Here is a 22,216-nt window from a genome sequence, read left to right on the forward strand (position 1 = left end):
GCACCTCCCTTGCCCTAAACATCCTGGACTTGAAGTAATGTTCTGGCCGACACTCATGATTGTGTGTGATTATAGATTCGAACAATATATAACAACAAATACAGTCCTACCCCAACCCATACCGCTTTACCCCTCTATTAACCCTCACCCACAAAATGCGTTTTATTAAATTTCATTTGAAAAACAGTGTTTGAATGTCAGAAAACAACAGCATCGTTTGTTGTAAACCGTGAGGAGATAGGTAGAAAGACTAATGCTGTGTGGAGATCAATGTGTATACTGGAAGAACACTGTTGAGTCTAAATGGTTTTCATGTGCACTTTTAGGATCAAATAAATAAATATAATGTATGTCCCTGGGGAGATAATATAATAATAAATGTAATACATTGTCAACTGTTCATTTAAGTGACGGCAAGGGGGAAAAAACTGTTCCTGTGTCTGGTGGTTTTGGTGTGCAGGGATCTGTAGCGCCTGCCAGAGGGGAGGAACTGGAACAGATTATTTCCAGGGTGTGAGGGGTCTGCAGTTATTTTCCCTGCCCGTTTCCTGGCTCTGGTGGTGTACAGGTCCTGGATGGTGGGCAGGTCGGCACCAATGATCTTTTCTGATGACCTGACTGTCCGTTGTAGTCTGTTCCTGTCCAGTTTAGTGGCCAATCCAAACCAGACTGTGATCGATGTGCAAATAACAGACTCAATGACTGCAGTGTAAAGCTGGATCAGCAGCTCCTGAGGCAGGAAGCACATCCTGCTGCTCCGACGATCACCAGCTTTCACCAGCGTTCACGCAACGCTCTTCTGCAACCATGGAGGTTTTTTTTTTTTTTTTTTTACTTTTGAACATGGAGTATGTGTTATCTAATAAAATGCTGTTGGCAATATGATAAAGGCACATATTGTGCATATAATGCTATATAGTATAATGCTTCCTCTGACAACAGCTTTCTCAGTTTCTTTGTCGTCTCTGCCATGATGTCAATACAAAGAATACTGCGCCAGTTTCTTCTTATAGCTAGCAGAAGGGTCTAGTTGTTGTGTGGTGCTATAGAGCATTAGGTAGTTCTCCTGAGAGGTATTACGCCGGCCCTGTCCACCAAAGTTACATAGTGCAAAACCAGGCATACAAGGCGTACTGTGGGAGTGGCAAATACGCCATTCTCTGTATAAAAAGTCAGTTTGTTATTTCTTCAGTAGTAGCTTCTATTGGTTTATTGTTGTAGAAGTTGTGCTTCACCTCCAAAGTAAAAAGATTATTATCTATTTCAATTTATTTCTATGCATTTCTTTTTTGTGACACTGTTCATGCTACAAGACAATGATTTCTGCTGGTAACTCTTCACGTAACCAAACATATTCTATTTGTAACTACCAACATTTCCTCTAATGTCATAGAACGTTGACCAGAACGTTATGGTGTGACGGGGCATTCAGAAGAATTTCTTGAAAATACACTCAGGGTCAAACTTGCTTTGACCCATGGTTATGTTGTCTAAATGCACACCAGATCCTAATATGTGTCAAGCAAATCAATTACAAAAAAATACTCACTGTTGTCCCTTACTGCATTGCAGACCAGCACACACATGGAGTAGACAATACAGGCTGTCGAGGAACTATCCACTCCACCACTTAGAGGAAGGAAGAAACCAGCCTTTGATACCGGAGATATAGAAAGAGACGAAAGACAGGCAAAATAAGTCCATCATGTATGGTTGCTGTGTCACCTAATGGAGAATATGTAATAACACAGCATTCCTGTGTGGAGCTGTTCATTTGGTAAGCTATGACACTGATGCATCACTAGTCAAACTAAGTCGAAGAGGAAAATTTAAAGTTAACCTGGCCACTCCTTCTCAAATAGTCCCACAACCAACACGCAGGGCCAAGACTGAAAACAAGAAAGAAAACAATGAATCAATTATCAGCACTTTAAAATGTGGATCATTTAGTTACTAATGCACTACTGAGAGGCACATTTAACACAGGATTCTACAAATGATTCCTTCACACTTCTTAGGGCTTGCCTCTTTTTCATCTGAGAGATTTTAAATACAAAATACACCATTTTGGGGGACTATTTTATCACTCTTGAGGAAATAGTTCATTTGCATACATTTCACAGGCATTTGTTGACAAGTTGAAGGATATGGAACCTGCAAAGACAACGCCAAAAGTCATCCCCTCGACGTCCTATAATGGTCACTCTGAACGTTCTAAAAACGTAAATGTGTATGGTTCCCTTGACAACTCTAGGACGTTTTGCACGACGTTCCAAGACCGTCTCAAGGACGTTGCAGTGACAATTGGGAAACGTTTTCTATAGGTCCTGGGGACGTTCTACAGAAAGTTGCAAGAACGTCCTGAGGGCATTGTGGTGACTTCTGGGAAACGTGTTTTAGACGTCCTGGGGACGTTATTCAAGGACTCACCGCTGACGTTGCAGGCACGGTGGGGGTAATGACCGTTTTTGCTGAGCTAAATGAAAAAAATTAAATAATAATAGATTGCGGGCCGTCATTTTGCTTACAGGGCACAAACACACACACACATACACAAGTTCAAGTTCAGGTTTATTTATATAGCACATTTCACATGATATACATAGACACACACGCGCTTACAAACTTGATTGCGAGGATTGGGAATTGATCCGGCAACCTTCCTATTACTAAACCACTTCTCTTCCTACTGTTCTGCCACTGTCTGATTACTATTTAGTCACTTTAACACGTTTATCACAGTGTGAGACAGTCAACAAACTTAGTCATTTTTTCCGAGGGTTTGAGGAAAAGCATATTGTAGCGATCTCAGTCACTACGCATTGAGGGTTTTCCGTAATGATTCCTTTTTTAATTAACATCCATGGCACGTCACGGACGTGCAGGCAGGGAGGCAGAATAACTAGCCAAACTAATAATGATGAAATAAAATAAATATTAATGCTTCTCTACTGATCTGTGCTATAAATGTTATTTCTGCATGATTCCAATACAATATACAGAGCATACATAGGAAGGTCTGTGTATAATATCAAGTCTCTAGCTTTAACATTGAGCTTTCCACAGGTCGTCAAAGATGCTGCAACAGAAGGTAGAGTACATTTTTTGCGCAAATTCAAGCACCCCGAAAACTATAGACAAGCCACACCCTTGGAAGTTCATATTCTCCAAGTAATGATATTTAAACCAAGAAAGTTTAAATGAGCTAGTTCCTACTTTTCTAGTTACAGTAGGCCAGTGGTTCCCAAACTTTTTACAGTCCCGTACCCCTTCAGACATTCAATCTCAAGCTACGTAGCCCCATTTTTTTTCATGTTTGTAACCGCCAAAAAAAAAAGTTCTTTACACATTTTGGTGAATTCCGTTTTATTCCATTTCTGCTCATTTTGTTCACCCTGAGGTAGATTGATGGCTTAAAATGATTGAATAACCTGTGCTGCAATAACCCAAACCTTCTAAGATTGTTGTTTGCCAGCCATCAACATAACAGAAGACTAAAAAAACATTATTTGCAGGCGATTGGGAAGATGAGCGAATAAATGTGGCAGCGGAACTGTATAGGGGGGCGTGACCATAGCGGAATTCAGTGTAGAAGTGACATTTTCTCAGTGTTTTTGTTTTTTAAATTGATGTTTGTTCATCATTGCGATCATTGTTGTGTTTATTTGAAAGAAATGCAGGCTTGCTGGGAAAAAAACAGGGGAATTTGGACGATTTTGATGCACAAAATGATTGAATGAATGAAAGTTGCAATTCAATTTCAAAGGGTACATTTTGCAAATTCATTTAGTTGAACAGAGACAACACAGTGAACATGAAGACATCAACACATACAGGTCATGAATAGGCTGAAGAAAATAAAAAAGTTTTAATTCTCTTTTTAAAAGAGAGCACTGAGTGTGATGACCTTAACTCCAAAGGTAGGCTATTCCAGAGGGTTGGGGCACAGTAACTAAAGGCACCGTGTGCAGCATTTGGTATTTATTCTTGGGGTTGTGAGAATACATTTATTGGAGGACCTTAGGCAACGCAATGGATAATAAAAAGAAATCAAATCGGAAATATAGGGTGGGGCAAGGCCGTTTAGTGATTTATAGACAAGAAGGAATATTTTAAACTCAATTCTTTGTTGTGCAGGGAGCCAGTGAAGTGATTTAAGAACAGGGGTGATATGATTGAATTTTGAAGTCTTAGTGACTATTCTAGCAGCTGCATTTTGGATAAGGTGAAGTTTGTTTAACATCTGTTTTGTTAGAGCAGCATAGAGTGCGTTTCAGTAATCTAACCGACTTGAGATAAATGCATGCATCCAAGTCCGTTTTAAGGCTCATGCAAACGTCCCGCAGTGGACCACAGGTAAAGGTAATGGGGACTCTTTTGAAGGACGTCCTGGGGACGTATGCTGAGAGACCAAATAAGAACGTTCCCTAAAAGTCTGTTTTAAGGCTCATGCGAACGTCCCGCATAGGACCACAGGTAAAGATAACGGGGACGTTTTTGAAGGACGTCCTGAGGACGCATGCTGAGACCAAATAAGAACGTTCCCTAAAAGTCCGTTTTAAGGCTCATGCGAACGTCACGCAGAGGACCACAGGTAAAGGTAACGACCAATTTTAGTTTTCCTGAAATACTGTTTGCGTTATGTACGTTATGTATCTTGGCACTACAGTAGTTTGGTTTGTAAAGTAAGCAGTTATCAAGAAGCCCAGGTCGTTGTTAGTTATAGGTTAGCTGTAGGAAAACTAACCACACAGTTCGAACATGCTAGCATTACATCGCATTCCCTTGGATAGTAATGAGGCTATTTCCGTTCCCTGTAATCTCTCAACCAATGTCAGCAGTCAACTAAGCATGGTTAGTGTCTGTATTAAATGATGAATTGCTGTGCAGGAAAAATAGCAGCCTGAAGCTACAGATGAAGAGCATGGTGAGGATGAATCAGCATCAAGGGTTCAGATGAGACGTTGAATTGTCCATTTTGGTAAAGATTGCATTCAAATGCTGATTTTTAACCCTCCTATTATGATTGGGGTCAATTTGAACCCATTCAATGTTTAATGTCTGTAAATAAATGATTGACATAATATTGCTTCATATTTAATGACTATTCATAATTTAATGGGGACAACTGGGTAAACACAAAATTAACAAGATGATATGTTTTCAATGTCCTGTACACATGCTGTACGCATAGGTGTTCTTTGGGGCCAATTTGACCCCAGGCTGTTTTATTTAAAGGGCTATTTAGGTAGTCAACAAACAAACCTAAAGTACCTGATACATAAACTTGGGTAAAAAGAATGAATTATAATAATGTTTTGGAGGTTTAAATTGCTGGGGTCAAATTGACAATTGAAAAAGTACCGTTGATTTGAATGGGCCATCCCAACGTTCTACCCTACATTAATTCCTGCTAACAGACCGCTGCGAAAAGATAATGACCGCTGTCATTGGCAACGGGGTTTTGTGCTTCAAATTCACCTCTTTCATATCATTCCGCAAGAAGTCCGGTAATTTTAACCTAACAGACTCATGGTAATTTGAAGTCAGCAAGTAATGGGTTCCTATGCAACACCTGAAACTTCAAAGTTCTATTTGCTTGAAGAACTATTTATTTCTAAACTGGACTCATGAAACGGCAACTAAATCATTAAAAAGAGGTATGTTGGAGGAATGTCTTCTATCGTTTTTGGCAAGTAACTGTATAATAAGCAGGATAATGTATTGTCCCTTACATAGTAAATGTGAAGGTAATAGGAGGGTTAAGGGATATTTAGACAATGTCACCCATGAATGTTATCATTCACACTGGCTATTTTGAGAATACATGTTATACTTGTAGGTAGTAAAAAGGTGCAATACATTGGGATGCCCAAATGTATGCTTCATATAATTAATTAATACATTATTCCTTTGCACAGCAATCCAGTACAGATGATGTAGGCCTAGTACAGCTCCATAAAACCTGAACCAATTACCTACATATTATAAATGAATTTCAGAAAAAAACAAATGCATTGCATGTACTTATCATTAGGTAATTTTCTTCAATAAGGCAATATTTTGAAATGCATTCAGGAAACTTAGAAATCCAGTGCAGATGCAGTGCAGGTTGAGGCAGCAGCAGCTGGACCACCAGGGCTTTAGGTGAGGTCTTAGTTATGTTTGGGATATCCAAAAAGGACAACAAAAAGAAGTGATGTCAAAAAATAATGAGAACGTTTAGTTTTTTCGCACTTATTCTTATTATGTCTAAACCACTTATTATGTTTAAATTAGGACTGTGAAACGATTAACATTTTTAATCAAATTAATCACAGGTTTCTGTGTATTAATCATGATTAATCACATATTTTTCTCTGTATATTTTTGTGAGAAAAAGATGTATGACAAAAGACGGATATATACATTTAAAATGTTTTCTTTTTTTATTCATAAAAAACTAAAATAATGGTGCTGCAAATGCTGCAAAGCAATAATCTTTGCTATTCCATATTGGACATTAATACATCTAAAATGATGATCCTTATGTAATGATATGGCTTATCAAATCACCGGTTATTGCTCTCAGGTTGTGCCTCACGGTACGTTTCCACACAGACGAAATTCGTCCCGCTCCTATTGGGAATGAAATTCCGTCTGTTGAGCACGAAAAGCCGCCGCCTGACTTTCAAAGTTGACGAACATTTAACTTTATGCAAATGCGAACCAGGCGAATCCAACCAGTAACCAATCAGCGCGGCGTGTGTCAGAATTGGAGCTCGACATAGTGCAGAAGCCCGGTGAATTCAAACATTTTCAAACAAAATGGCGGAGCCTCGCAGTCTGTTATTGGAAAATATTTGATGTGAATAAAGCTGAATACAGGTGTTTACACGACTTTTATACGTCTACATCGACTCGGTTTGTTGTTAATATACTATACCATGGGTCGGGAACCTATGGCTCGCGAGCCACCACTGGCTCTTTTGCTGACGGCCGGGGCTCTCGGAAGAAATGGGTTGGAGAAAAATACGGAGAAAAAAAACGTGGAATCAAGGCATCAGCCTAGGCCTAGTAGAAGGCTTAAATAACAGTCAATACTAGTTATATAAAATGACAATGCTTCGTGTCAAATACGTAGGTCTATCTGAGTTATTTAATTTAACTTTCCACCTCACTTGACTCCGTAACCATAGCCTGCAAAATAATGTTACAGTCACGGCTGGTTGCCATGCCAATATCTAACAAAATCATAGATTTCTCTACATTTCCGTCAACGAGAAAACTTCCATTGTTAAAGTTGATAGGCTTGAGTAAAATATCGAAAAGGAAAAAAACGTATTGTGCATCCCTGGTGTTTCTATCGGCGATTTCGAAATAGACTCGTCTGGCATCTGGGTGGGCAAGTTCAAATCACTGAACGATCAGCTGGAATGAATCGCACGTCAGCGAGCACAGCTTGCGAGCGAACACAAGTGGACTGACATGGGAAAGCTTCCATCTCAAGACGAACTGCTTCTAAAAACTTGGAATGAACTGCCTATATATCGCACATTGCAATATGATAGTATTGCTGTGTTACCCATGTTCGGTTCCACTTATGCATGCGATAAATCTTTCTCACATATGAAAAATATAAAGACGAACCTGCGCTCGCTTATAAACAACGAAAGCCTAAATGCTTGCATGAAGCTTCACCTCACTGAATATGAGCCAGACTACAAGGCCATCAGCAAGTCTATGCAGCACCAGAAGTCGCATTAATCTCTGGTAGGCCTAATGTTCAATTTCGAGTGTTGTGTTGTCAACGTTGTTAACTTCATGTCGTTGTTACGCTCGTTGTTAACTTCTGTCATTTCCCATTGCCATTTACATTTCAAGTTATAGGCTACAATAACTTTTAAAACTGGTAGAAAATGTATTATAAAAGTAACTGTTAGTTAAATATCCAAAACATTTCTTGTAACTGTCTTTTTGTGAATCTTCTGAGAAAACAAAAATTAAAAATTGGTAAAAGTGGCTCTCCAGGCAAAAAAGGTTCCCGACCCCTGTACTATACGAACACTGTCAGGGCAAACTGAATATTGTAGGTCTGAAATTAAGCTCTCGACCGCTGTTGTTAGCTGGGTGCTAACGCTTTCATTGAAGATCAGTGTAGAAGCTAGCTGCTAATCCTAGGTCTCGGGAAACTGTTTAACTGGAAATATTTGTATGTGAATAAAGGTGTTTACACGACTTTTATATGTCTACATCGACTCGGTTTGTTGTTAATATACTATACGAACACTGTCAGGGCAAACAGAATATTGTAGGTCTTAAATTAAGCTTTTGACCGTTATGGTTAAAATCAATGTAAAGGGTAGCTGCTAAAATGCTATTAGCGCTGCACTGCAGCCGAACTTGCTACTTGACACTCGCTACATGACAGCCAAACCTTTTTTTTCTGACCACGACCCCCAAGGCGAAACATCGCAAGTTTGATAGAATGAAGCCCGGTCTGCTCATACACAAAAGCTAACATTAACGTTAGGTGGAGTTAATTTGCGGCCAACACCATTGTATGACGAACGTTAAGTGCAGGAAAAATACAACTCACCATAACTCTGAATCAGTGCTTGGTCTCCATGTGCCGAAGCAGTTTTAAAGGCTTCATTGGCTCGTTTGCTAGCTTGTCGCCACATATTAAACAGAGCGGACTTGGTGCATGAGAATCAACTGTTGCGATAAACCCGTATTTTAAGTATGACTCCTGGTATTGTCTGTTACAAGAAGCTTTCTCTTTTGAAGGTCGTAGGCTCCTCTTCTGGCTCCTTAGTTGGCCTTTTCATCTTTGCAAAGAAGCTCTCCAAAGATGCTTGTTTTTTTACAAATTTTCGCTAGTTTGCGGGCTTATTTTTGAATGACGAATCACTTGAACTAGACAAGCGTCTTGACGTGACAAGAGGCACGGGCGAATGTGACGTCCGGGAAAATCCGCACCTTTTTCAAATAAAAAAACCTTTCAGACGCTAATAATTAATACAGCGGAATTGATATAAGTGATTTATTCTTTCTGTGCGGCCCGGTAACAAATGCCTCACGGACCAGTACCGGGCCGCTGCCCGGTGGTTGGGGACCACTGCTCTACAGAATGTTCTATACGGGAACATTCTACAGTTATTGTTAAGGCTGCAAGGAAATTATTATACAGAGTTTGCCTGATCTGATCTGCTATCTTGACGTTTTAATTAGTAGTATATTCGTTAAAAATATTGTACAAATTCCTAGACTAATCAACAAGTGGTACGCTCTCAACCGTGTTACGTCATCGTAACAACGTAGGACGACTGGTGCGTGCACCCTTGAAGGGATGACAACATCGTGGCAGTTACCACCAGTCAGTCACACAGCGCTGCCTCGCCCAGAACAGTCGATGATTTCCTCACTTGGATTGAGCAACGAGTAAGTGACCTAATAATTTATTTCTTTATGATATCCAGAAAAACATCAGAGTTGTAAATTAGGCCATAACAATCGATGTCAAACCGTTTGTAAGTGAATAGAGCTATCTAGCTGAATTTGACACGTGTGAATGCAATGCAGTAGCGTTCATGCTAGTTAGCTGAATATGACACGTGTGAATGCAATCGCATGAATGCAAAACAATACAAATGTGAATATAATCGATGTAAAACAGATTGTAGGGAAATAGAGCTAGCTAGATGTGAAATAAATGTGAAAATATACTTCAGAAAGTGAACATCTCATTCCGTCCATTCAACAAACAAGCTCATCCTATTTAGCGCAAATCCACAGCTAGATGAGGTGAACGAGAAGAAAGGTGCACAGATCAGTGCATTACTTTGTGAAAGTAATGTAATCAATCTCAAATAGAAAGAAGTTTAATTTAGATTTTGGGTGCATGATAAATGTCGAACAGTAATTGTGATGTTGTAAATTTGTAAATACTGAATTGTGAGAAAAGGTTAGGCTAAATGACAAAAAGTGTGTACAACAGTGTAAAAGTCAGTAATTATTTTCAAGAGCAAACTTTTTGATTCATGGAACCAGTAGCCTTTATTGTTAGAAGAGGCAAATTACATGTATGCGCTCATGTGTGTATGGACAGTTCTCATTTGATTCATACGTGTTGAGACATTAACTCTCAAATTTGTATTGTTTTTTTTCCAGACACAAGGGGGAAGTAGTTAGAACGGCTGGGCTTCAGGATGTGGACTTCACGCTTATCCTGCCATTTTGTGGGACCCCTGCACCTCACCCCTGCACAACCACCCTCACTCCTGCACCCCCATCCTCACCCTTGCTGCCCCACCCCTGCATCCCCATCCTCACCCCTGCTCCCTCACCCCTGCACCCTCATCCTCACCCCTGCTCCTGCACCCCCATCCTCACCCCTGCTCCTGCACCCCCATCCTCACCCCTGCTCCTGCCCCCCCGTCCTCACCCCTGCTCCCTCACCCCTGCACGGCCATCCTCACCCCTGCTGATAACAATCTGCCTCCATGTTATTATTTGGACGCCTACTGACACCAGAACTGCCGCTGACAGAATGTACTGGGCTTGAGATGAGATTTCCCATTTGCCGCTCAAATGATGAACCTCACCCCTGCACCCCCATCCTCCCCCCTGCTCCCTCACCCCTGCACCCCCATCCTCACCCCTGGATTTCCCAGTGTACACAATAATGTCTGGACATCACACAGCACAAACAATTTAATTCCGAAGCGGTGCCTCCCATCCTCACCCCTGCTCCCTCACCCCTGCACCCCCATCCTCACCCACCCCTGCACCCCCATCCTCACCCCTGCTCCCTCACCCCTGCACCCCCATCCTCACCCACCCCTGCACCCCCATCCTCACCCCTGCTCCCTCACCCCTGCACCCCCATCCGCACCCCCATCCTTACCCCTGCACCCCCATCCTCACCCCTGCTCACCCCTGCCCCCCCATCCATTATTGAGGTTGTCATAAACCGTTTAAAACACTCTGCCTCCCTGGCGAAGGTGAACAAGTGCACAGATATCACTTACCTATTAGTCAAAAAGTGTACAACTATGTAAAAGCGGTCATTATTTTCTAGAGCAATCTTTTTGATTCAAGAAACCATTAACCTTTTTAGTAGAAAGAGGCAAATTACATGCATGTGCTCATGCGGGCATGGACACACACATGAACAATGTTTTTTTTTTGTCTTTTCCAGACACTCCCTGTGGCATAGTTCACTTTTCCCGTCCACACCATGGTCCCAGAATGCCTCACCTGCTTCTCGCCTGGACTTCACAAGGCCGCCTGAGGGGTCGTTTGAGGTGAATTAGAAAAATGTAGGCACCTCAAGAGCCTCACCCCTTACCCATGAACCTGCCTCGGTCAAAGGTGATACTTTTTTTTTTTTTAAGTGCACAGATATCACATATCAGTCTATTACTTTGAGAAGCTACTATAATCAATCTCAAATAGAAGGAAGTTTAGTTTAGATTTTGGGAACATGGAAAACTGTAAAATGTCGAACAGTAATTGTGATGTTGTGAATTTGTAAATTCTGAATTTTGAGAAAAGGTTAGGCTAGTAATTATTTTCGAAAACAAAGTATTAGATTCGAGAAACCAGAAACATTTATTGTTGGAACACACACGCACGCACACAAACACACATGCGCGCACACAAACATGTCTATACACACACACACACAAACATGTACACACACACACACACACATGAACATGTGAACATTAACAAATCTTTTTTTCTTTTCTTTTTCTTACAGTAATATCAGTAATGCTTTAGGGTGTGGTATTCCTCAAAGCAAGGTGTGACACACAGTGGGATGTCACACTGTACACATATGTACTTGGTGGCCTTCCGCATCTGTTGACGTCTTGTTGTTGTTTGGCAGACCCGACAACGGCGCCTCGTCTTCCCACCCTGCTGATCTGTCGGGGTCACCAGCGTCAGGAAGTGTCGAGCAGAGAGACGGAGTGGGCCATCCAGCGTGGGCCGCCCACCACATGAGGGACTTCTGAGAGTGTGGAACTCCTCAATAAGCTGGCTGGCCAAGTTTTCCCTGAACCTTTGGTAGGTCAGTTTCTGCCTTGTCAGCTGGCGGTGGACAACAAGCCTGTTGAACACGGCAACGTCCAAAACATAAAAGAAAAGCTTTCGGTACCACTTCAGGGTTTTCCGCGCACATTCAACAAATGTGTTGCGCCGGTCCAGATTGTCAACAGAGCCCATCTTACGGTTATACTGGAGCACACAGCAGGGCTTGTTGACTGTTCTTCCGGTGGCATAGTCCACTTTGCCTGTCGGAACCATGGTCCCAGAATGCACTGTCGATAGCATGTGGACGTCACGCTTATCGTGCCATTTTGTTGCCAAGAACTGTCCCTTATTAAAGTGCTCCACGTCCCCCTTGGACATTTTTCCCTTGAACCTCGGCATTCCTTTACGGTTTGGTCTGACTGTGCCACAGGCACCAGTGTGGTTGCGAAGCAAATATCGAAAAAGGGTAGGGCTGCTGTACCAGTTGTCAACATATAGTACATGACCCTTGCCGATGAAGGGCTTCATCAAAGTGCTGACAACCGACCCCGACATACCCAGGTCTGTATTCATTAATTATGTAGAAATGTCTGTGGATTTCCGAGTGTACACAATAATGTCCTGGACATACCTGTTCTGGACATCACACAGCACGAACAATTTAATTCCGAAGCGGTGCCTCTTTGAAGGGTTGAACTGCTTGAAGGACAGCCTTCCCTTCCACTTAACCATGGACTCATCAATACACAGGTCTTGGTAGGGGTAAAAAATGTAATTAAAAGATTAAAAAATTGGGGTGATAATAGATTGAATCGAGGGGGTCGTTTGAGGTGGAGTGAGAAAAATGTAGGCACCTCAAGAGCAGGAGGAAGCGGTCTTGGGGGAAAAGAGTTCCAAAGGAAGGAGTGGAAAAAAGGGGATTTGTGGTCCAGTAATCTCTGATGTTATTTTTTTTAATAAGACCCATTGAAAAAAAACTGCCAAAAACACATACATTTCCGCAGCAGTTGTCTCTACCCACTTTGCTAGCTTCCCATTGCTAACTTTTTCTTTGAGTGTCTGTGCATATTTGTTTGTCTCGGCCACAATCATGTTCATGATTGAAGTTGTCATAAATAATTTAAAACAATCTGCCTCCGTGTTATTATCTGGACGCCTAATTACACCAGAACAGCCCCTGACAAAGTTTACTGGGCTTGGGATGAGATTTCCCATTTGCCACTCCATGATGAAACCTCACTGTCTTCCAGGTCCAGCCTCTCGTCCACTTCGTTCAAGGCTGTTGTTAGATATAGGCATTTTTATAACTTCACATAATATGATTACATCGCAACAACCCTGTGCAATATAGTTTGCATAGCACTAGGCCACAGCTATCAATATGGCACCTGGCCATTTGTCTATGTTGATGGGCCATCAGACCTGGTCCCTAGCTTTTGTGTGTCTCCGAGCCAGAGACATTAGTTGGCTTTTGTCTTCAGCCACGACAAGACTAGCTGAAGCAAAGACATTAGCATCCATATGGCCCTACCTGTTCATAGGTGTGTTCCAAGCTAGACATCCCCTTTGACCTCAAGACACACCCATACATTAATTCTACAGTATAAATGTATGTACAATGTTTGTAATGTTTAAGAAGAAGAAGCAAGGAGACCGACTCCTCAGCAACAGACGTGCCTTGTGCATGCTTGTGCTGTATGGAGCTGACCGTGGCATGTGGTTGAATAAACACATTCTTTCGCTAAGCCGTCTTCAACAAGTCTGTTATTCTGAACAAGCTCACTTGAACCAAGCGTGGGCATCCGACGATTTTACCGGAGGACAGCACAAGTTTTCATTTACAGCATAAGCTTTCATTTGGTGTTTCCGACCCAGTTTCACGATAAAGGAAGAAAAGAAGCTTCTCAATCCAAACGGTGAGTGCATCTTTTAATTATCGCTGAAAAAACGAACAGAAAGTTGCTGTGTAATGAATTAGAGGCAGTTAGCATGAATACTGATTTGTAAACTAGGGCCTACAAGTGTTATTGTTTTTCTGAGACAGATCATTTGTGTGTAAGTGTTACGATTTCGTAGTCGTAAGCATTCTGAGTTGTTTTGTTAAGGGTATCTATTATCTGTAATATTACCTTTTCGGAAAACGAGAAGTTAACGGTGTAGGCTGTGAACAAACGTTTGATAAATTACTTGGGACTGAGGTCCGTGGTGGAAATATCCCCAGTGTTGAATTTTTACAGGGTGAAAGACGCTTATTAGAATTCGCAGTATTAACTGACTGAGCGGTGACTACAGTGTAGGATTTAGTTTGATAATTATATCGTTGGCTTTTGCGCACAGAAGTGGCATAGCAACGTATACATTTTTCAGAGTGAGCCATTTGATTTGCTGTCCGAGTAAACTGTATTAATTGCAACCATTGGATGGGTAAAAGTGAGTTAGTAAGGTGAGTTGCAAGAGTAATTTTCATAGCGTTGTGTTTTTAAATTGCCGTCAAAGGAATTCAAACTGGTAGTTCAAGCTGGCCGTTGTCCGAGAGCCTATGAGCTCGCTGAAGTGAAGAACTTCTGTTTATTTGGTTTATTAGAGATTTGGTCAAAAGTCCAGTTGCATAGTTCTACCTTTGTTAAATGTATTTTTTGTAACATCCGTTTGAAGTTTTAAAGAGGGAGCATTACATTGATGGAAGCGAAACGCGCTTGTTTTGCTGTTAAAAATCAAAGATGTTCATGAGAAGTTTTAGCCAGGCCAACAGCGTCCCTATTATGGAGATGGGCGATTTGGCAGTGCGTGGTTTTGACGAGATTACCATGATTGAGACAATCAGAGGTTTTTTGAAAGGTCATTTTAAAATGAATGAGACCGAGAGGAAAATCGGACTCAAATACAATATTCTGCCCGACAATGGGATATGGCCTCTTGATGACATTAGGCGCAGTTTTGAAAAACTCTTGCGCGAAAAAGACAAAATCTCACTTTCTCTCGTCATTTTGGATCACATAACACGCCGTCAGAAGACACGTGCAGACAGAATTCTAGAAATCGAGAGGGATAAAGTCTCGTCACTTGAAAGTGAATTGGCTAAAGTAAAACATGAAAAGACTGAATTAGAATGGCGCCTGACTGTTGACAACACTATTCTAGCACTTGCAAATGATGTGAAGACATTGAAAGCAAGACAGGCTAGGAACGACCAAGAGATATCACATCTCACAGAACAAAGTGCGCACCCCCCTCCCAAGGAGAGGGAGAGACCAAAGGCATTTGGAACAATGCCATTTGTTAATTGTGGGTCAAAGGACATGAATGACTCAGGTGTTAATATTGGCTTGGCCAAATTGAGACCTTTAACATCCAGATATACTGGTGGAAATGTACTGCACTCTTATAAATCTGCAAAGCCGCAAGATATTGACGAATGGTCGAAAGATCTGCAACATCCGCGTAAAGCAGGGATGGATATTTGGTCCAAGATTACCCGGTTGCAAAAGATTTATCAGTTGCACCCATATGATGGCGTTTCACTTTTATGCACTGTGTTAAACAACACTGAGGCTGACAAGGTGAAGCGAGATGTTGATATTGGATTAGGAGAGGATCAACAGAACCTAGTTAATGGCTGGAAGGCAGTCCGTGAGTGGATTCAGGAGGCTACCAATGCGACTACAGATTGGGGTAAAATATCTGGTTGTAGACAGATGCCTAATGAAGCGGTGGATGATTTTGCCCAAAGATTTGCTGAAGCATTTTTAAGACATTCAGGCATGAGCGGGATGACAGAGGAGAATGTTATGACCAATAACAACGGTGCCTTGAAGGCAAATTTCTTGCATAATACTGTCCCTGAGCTCAGAAGTATTGTGAAGTTGACCACACCCGGCTGGGAAGACACAACGTTCACCTTTGAGATGCTAATTAGTGTAGCAAGGCGAATGGAACGTGACACAGAACAAAAGATCAGAAGGGTCTGCATCCATGGCACACACGCAGATCCAGAGTGCATGTTTAGAAATGAGAAATTTGGTAATCAAGGTGATCCTAGAACCATCAGAACTAGGAAAATAGAGACATCTAGAAGAAAATCACATGATGTATGCCGTAAGTGTGGGAACTATGGCCATTGGGCTGGAGAATGCAGGGCTCAGCGCAGAGGCAGACATGCTTCTCATTTTAACTATAACAACGGAGATGATGAAAGCATGGTCAATAATTGTCAGAATCGAGCCCTTAACCACCTGGATATTTGCAATGACAGCTATGACCTCCTGGAGCATGAACATAAGGCAAATGCTAGGCCAGTTGAGAGTCAGCGCGGTACAAAAATGACAAGGGCAGTGCAGAGAGCCAGAGTGGTAAGGAGGTATCCAGAGCCACTTGATGGGGAACCTACTTTGAAGAGTGAAAGACCACTCAAAGTAGGTACACTTTCTTCTGCTGCAGTCATGGTACAAGGAGAACCGATGCCACCCACAGCACATAATGCATGGCCCCAGAACAACTCTTTCTGGTGGAGTGCAAGAAAAAAACATGATTACGCCTAACCTCAAGTCATGCTCTTTTGTGTTAATCATAACATTACTTTTAGCAATGATATGATGATTGGATGGGAATTTAGATGATGACTTGTATGGACATGACTATGAGATATGGGTAAATGATATAGGTCAGAGCCCTAGTATTAAGGCAGTTTTAATGTTCAATGTTGTGTTTTTTTTTTAAAGTTTGTTTGTTCTGGTCCTATGAATGAAATGCCACATTCTTGGAATATGTGATACTGCCGCCGTTTTTCTCTGTTTGTTTTTCAGAACAAGTCCAAGGAGCATCATGAGGGGAACTGGAATGCAGGAACCATTGACCCGCTGCATTGACCAAGCTATCACAGTTGTCCAAATTCACCTCGGACGTTGGACAGCAGAGACGTGTCCAAATTCACCTCACCAGTTGGACAGAAGAGACGACACAACATTCAAAGCTTGACATATCAGAAACCTGATGGACCAGAGATGCATATAATCGCCACTCACAGCATGTGGAACGCATGGGTCGCTGTGCAAAAGCAGGACTGTGAAATAATTTGACTCAAACAAATTAAGGGGATTTTTGCTTTCACCTGTGAGATAAGGGACATGGCATGTTGGTTACAAGAGAAACCAGATATTGGAGATTTATACCACTACACTATAGGAACATACATTGATACCACTACACTATAAGAACATGTGTTTGCTTTAAACCTTTTTACCACTACACTATGGGAACACGTGTTTGTTGACATTTTGTTACAATGTTAAATTGTTTGATCACTATGTCTGATTATGTTTGTTATAGGTCTTATTGTGATCATGATGTATTTTGATTTATGATCAGATGGGGAAATTGTTAGATATAGGCATTTTTATAACTTCACATAATATGATTACATCGCAACAACCCTGTGCAATATAGTTTGCATAGCACTAGGCCACAGCTATCAATATGGCACCTGGCCATTTGTCTATGTTGATGGGCCATCAGACCTGGTCCCTAGCTTTTGTGTGTCTCCGAGCCAGAGACATTAGTTGGCTTTTGTCTTCAGCCACGACAAGACTAGCTGAAGCAAAGACATTAGCATCCATATGGCCCTACCTGTTCATAGGTGTGTTCCAAGCTAGACATCCCCTTTGACCTCAAGACACACCCATACATTAATTCTACAGTATAAATGTATGTACAATGTTTGTAATGTTTAAGAAGAAGAAGCAAGGAGACCGACTCCTCAGCAACAGACGTGCCTTGTGCATGCTTGTGCTGTATGGAGCTGACCGTGGCATGTGGTTGAATAAACACATTCTTTCGCTAAGCCGTCTTCAACAAGTCTGTTATTCTGAACAAGCTCACTTGAACCAAGCGTGGGCATCCGACGATTTTACCGGAGGACAGCACAAGTTTTCATTTACAGCATAAGCTTTCATTCAAATTTTCTGGCAGCTGATCGTCCGATTAGTCGTCAGTTTCAGGCACATCTTCGTTGGCATCAACAAAGACATCCTCAGGATCGGCCGTGAAGATGTCCCGAATCTCCTCGTCAGTAAGCTGACACCTCCTCCCCTCAAAATTACTTGCCATTTTTCTTTCTTATGTGTACTTGCTTCTTACTACTTGCTTCTTGTTTTCGTGAATGAATGAATGAGATGCCGGTATCTGTCAGAAGCTATGTTTTTCAACGTGTTGCATGTTGTGAGTGCGCTGATAATGCGCAAGCAGGATTTGTGATTGCCCTGTGATGGTAATGTGAAAAGGTTGTCTGCGCAGTTAGTGTGCATCAATGATGAGACATCAATAATGCGTATTCTGAGGAGAATATGCCTCTAGTCAGCTCTCGTGAAGCATTTCATGTACGGTATATTCCGGCTGCGATGCTGGTTTTCATCTCAAGCTGTCGCTGACATGATATTTGGCTGAACATTGAGTAATGTACCACTCATTTTATTTTCCGTTATGTATATTTAATGTACCATTATTTCCCTACGGGGATTAATAAAAAGTTTCATGAAAAAAATCACTTGCTGTGCTTGTGTTGTTGTACCGGAGGTCATATCTTCCCTATACTTGCAAACTTTGTAACTTTGTCAAGTACAATTGGACGTGGACCACACAAATATAATAAGCCTACATATAGTAAACAAAATGATACCGACAAGACGATTTAAGAGGCATAATGGATGAAGGTGGCTGAATGTATGAACACCGTATGAACACCGTTTCACCATGCTCATCAGACCTCAAGTTTGTCTGACCCTCTTCTCTTATAGAGGTTGCTTAAAGAGGTTGCTCAGGTAGGGTTGGACGAGGGCCGTTCTAGGGAGGAGTTTCGCGAACGGTCAATTGTGGGTTTATTGGAAGCTCATTCGGCACATGCGTTAAATGAGTTTAAAAAAAAAATACGCATTAATCCTGTAAATGAATCATAACACGTTATTTTTCACAGCTCTAGTTTAAATCAGTTCCATAAGTTAGTACACAATTAAGCAATATAGCACGAGTGGGAGTGGGGTAGGTAAGGGATAATCCCACGGGTGGTGTTCGGCCGTAGCCACCGAGGCCGCAGGCCGAGTGGCGTAGGCAACAACACCCGTGGGATTATCCCTTACCTACCCAACTCCCACTCGTGCTATATTGCTTTTATAAAACAATTCTACCGTCAACAAATTAACATTTCAACACGTTTGGTTTGGAATTTTAAGAATTTTGAATTAACGGTTATCATCAACGCAAATTGTTCATCGCGGAGTGATTTATTATTAGCTGTGAAAAGTCCCGTAACTGTTGGTATGTTGACTAATAACCTATAGCATGGAACGTCTATCGTCCAATCAAAAACAGCTAAATTACGCGATAGAACCCAATTGTTTTATAAAGGTTAATATATTTTAATAAAGTTTGCCGGTTCAATATAACATCAACTAAGTTTTTTTTTATATGGGGGGGGGGGGGGGGGGGGGGTCTACCGAGCAGTGTCCCTACCAATGCTGAGACCAAACCTACGCCCTTGCAAAGTATGCTCTCTGTCAGGACCCATACCACTCATGATCATGTCCAGTAAGTTTGGGATATCGAAAAAATACAAGCCCTTAAAACTAATTATAACACGGGTAGATGGAATTATAACACGGGTAGATGGAATCCACCATTCTGAGAGTTAGTTCCGGGGTGTGCTATATTCAACGGTATAGTAACTGTACGACCTGTTTTCATCTACCTGAGCGTTCCATATCAGTACACACTCAAAAGGAAATATCTATCCAAGATGGCGGCGTGTTGTGGCTAATGTAGTGGGAAATATTTCATGTGAATTAAGCTATCTACACGACTTTTTATATGTCTAAATTGACTCGTTAGTTGTTTCTGTGCTACGCGAATGTTGAAAGTCTTTACTGAAAGTCTCCAATATTATTTGTAGGTGACTGAAACGCTTAGACCAAAACCCCATTGAAACACACGTAGCTTTTGTGCTAGGCTTACAGACGTGAAGGTCCCAATGTTATTTGTCTGTTGCATAGCAACAGCCACACAAAGGGGGACTATTTTCTCTTGGCTACTGAAATGCGATACACAATGTTTGGTGACTATAACTTTTTTGTGCTGAAAGGCAGCTTAGAGTTTATAATTGAATTGTACTTAATATTTATAAAGTCGCTGGCAACCGTGTTATAAAAGCAATAAGGTACTCGAGTCAGTACGGTATCGTCAATAATGTACTTGTTCGAGGGTTGACGCGTCGGGCCTAACAACTCCCTCGAACAAGTACATTATTGACGATACCGTACTGCCTCTCGAACCTTATTGCTTAATTATACAGAACACAATGTGTCATTTGGAACATATTAGACTTGAAAAAAGTAAGATTGGGATATCTGTAACTCAGATCCAACTGATGTTTCATCAACACAAATGTTTCCTAAAAATCCACTAAAATGGCATACCTGATCTCTTCCTCAGGGCTGTGATACTGCCACTCAATAGGCTGGTGCGTGGGCAGGGGCATATCCTCACAGTCAGAGACGGAGAAGTCCACATTCACCCTGTGGTATGGTTTATGATCATAGATCTTTTTGCCCCACCCCCCAAGAAAAATATGGGATAAGGTCAAATGGAACAAGATACTCTCTTTAGCTGACTGACCATGTGTTGACGTGATGGGGGGGGAAGGGATTCATAGGGAACAGTGATTGCTGTTTTTCATTAATAATGCTGTGAATGCTTCTCTATGAATACCTCAATACAAAGATTCTAAGAAACAAAACTAGCCTCACCATGTGTGGTTGACATCGTTCTCCACGATAGCTCCGCACATCCTCCAGATCAAGAGTGGCACACAAAACCTCCTTTTGAAGAATCACAGAAAATAAACGTAGGCGAGACCATACAGGTTGATCCAAAGAACCCTTTTGTTCATTTACTAACAATAGTACAAAAATACAAGATCAACAGTTCCCTTGAGTGATGTTGATCATTCTAATATTGATACCATTCAACAAAAAGTCAACTATTATGTATATATACTATTTTGCACTAGAATAGCATCATACATCAACACCCAGGTTCACAATATTTCTTTGAGTTACAATCATTTATCTAGTTCTACATAGTCTGAGTTAATCTGCACACAAAATCTAATTTATCTGAGTTCTACATAGTCTGAGTTAATCTGCACACAAAATGACTCACCACATCATCCAAAGAGAACTGAGCTCCCTGGACCACAATGTCTCCATTGATGGCAATCATAGCACATCCATCATAATACAGACGGTCCCCATCACACCCCTTCTGATTGGCAAACAGGTAAATACCCCCACTCTGGAAAACAAATGAAAAGGACCAACTGTAAAAAGCCTAAAACGACTATTTGAAATAGGCAGAGGTAATAACCCATTTATTGTTCTTTTAGGGTGGCTAAAAGCAGCCTAAGTGCCTGGGCAATATCTGAGTCCAAAATGCCCCACAAACATGCAATAAGCCGTATTCACAATGTTAATACACTAGCCTAGTGAAAGTTATATAGATCAATGGAGCTAAATCAATTTAAGATTTGTTATCATGTATTTGTTTACCTTCCATAATAGGTGTCAAACATAATTCAGACTGCGAAGTACACTGAGTCAAGTACACTGAATCAAACCCTTACCTTACTAGTGGCGGAGCTGACTAGTGCCACCCTCTGGTTTGCCTTTCTTAACTCATGGTAGCTGGCTGAGGAGTTGGTGAATACTTCAACACCATCCAATCCCATGTCAATGTGAGGGCTAAAATACACAAGACAGAAATATATACATTAAACAGATAAACATGTGCAAATGGAATTATGCAAAGTGGAATAAGTGTGTGATCCCAAGTGAAAGCTAATGGGCCCTTGATTCACATGCTTCTATTCCATTTCATCTTAAATGGGTAGGGTTAGAACATGTGCAGTATGAAGCAAGTACATTCAATAGCACTCCTCATGGGGCTTTAGCATAATACCTTTTAGGGTGCCACATCTCAGCACAAATCTCACTGCCCATGCATGTGTCAACAGTAGAGAGAACACAATCTCCAAACGGGATGGATGCCTTAAGGGGGGAGAGATTTTTCAGTATTTGATTTTACAAAGATGGATTCAATGAGATGTACTGTGGCTCAATATATTTCATATTACAAGGATGGATTCATGAGATTT

At 41.3% G+C, this 22,216-nt stretch overlaps 1 protein-coding gene across 2 annotated transcripts in view; it reads right to left on the reverse strand.

The window, feature by feature from the left end:
- The window catches only part of nadsyn1 (NAD synthetase 1), a 60,964-nt gene that overhangs the window by 26,767 nt on the left and 11,981 nt on the right, over positions 1 to 22,216 (reverse strand). For both annotated transcript variants that reach the window (XR_013968868.1, XM_080850003.1), the window contains exons 7-13: positions 22,021 to 22,109; positions 21,686 to 21,803; positions 21,226 to 21,357; positions 20,811 to 20,882; positions 20,481 to 20,605; positions 1,841 to 1,889; positions 1,550 to 1,652 (exon numbers count right to left, since the gene is read on the reverse strand). Coding sequence is in view for 1 of the 2 variants with exons in the window: in XM_080850003.1 (XP_080706129.1) it covers positions 1,550 to 1,652; positions 1,841 to 1,889; positions 20,481 to 20,605; positions 20,811 to 20,882; positions 21,226 to 21,357; positions 21,686 to 21,803; positions 22,021 to 22,109 (688 nt within the window). In the remaining variant the exon portion in view is untranslated. The remainder of the gene's footprint in view (positions 1 to 1,549; positions 1,653 to 1,840; positions 1,890 to 20,480; positions 20,606 to 20,810; positions 20,883 to 21,225; positions 21,358 to 21,685; positions 21,804 to 22,020; positions 22,110 to 22,216) is intronic.

This window comes from Sprattus sprattus (genome assembly GCF_963457725.1).
Source record: "Sprattus sprattus genome assembly, chromosome: 13".
In the NCBI taxonomy this organism is placed as follows: Eukaryota; Metazoa; Chordata; class Actinopteri; order Clupeiformes; family Clupeidae; genus Sprattus; species Sprattus sprattus.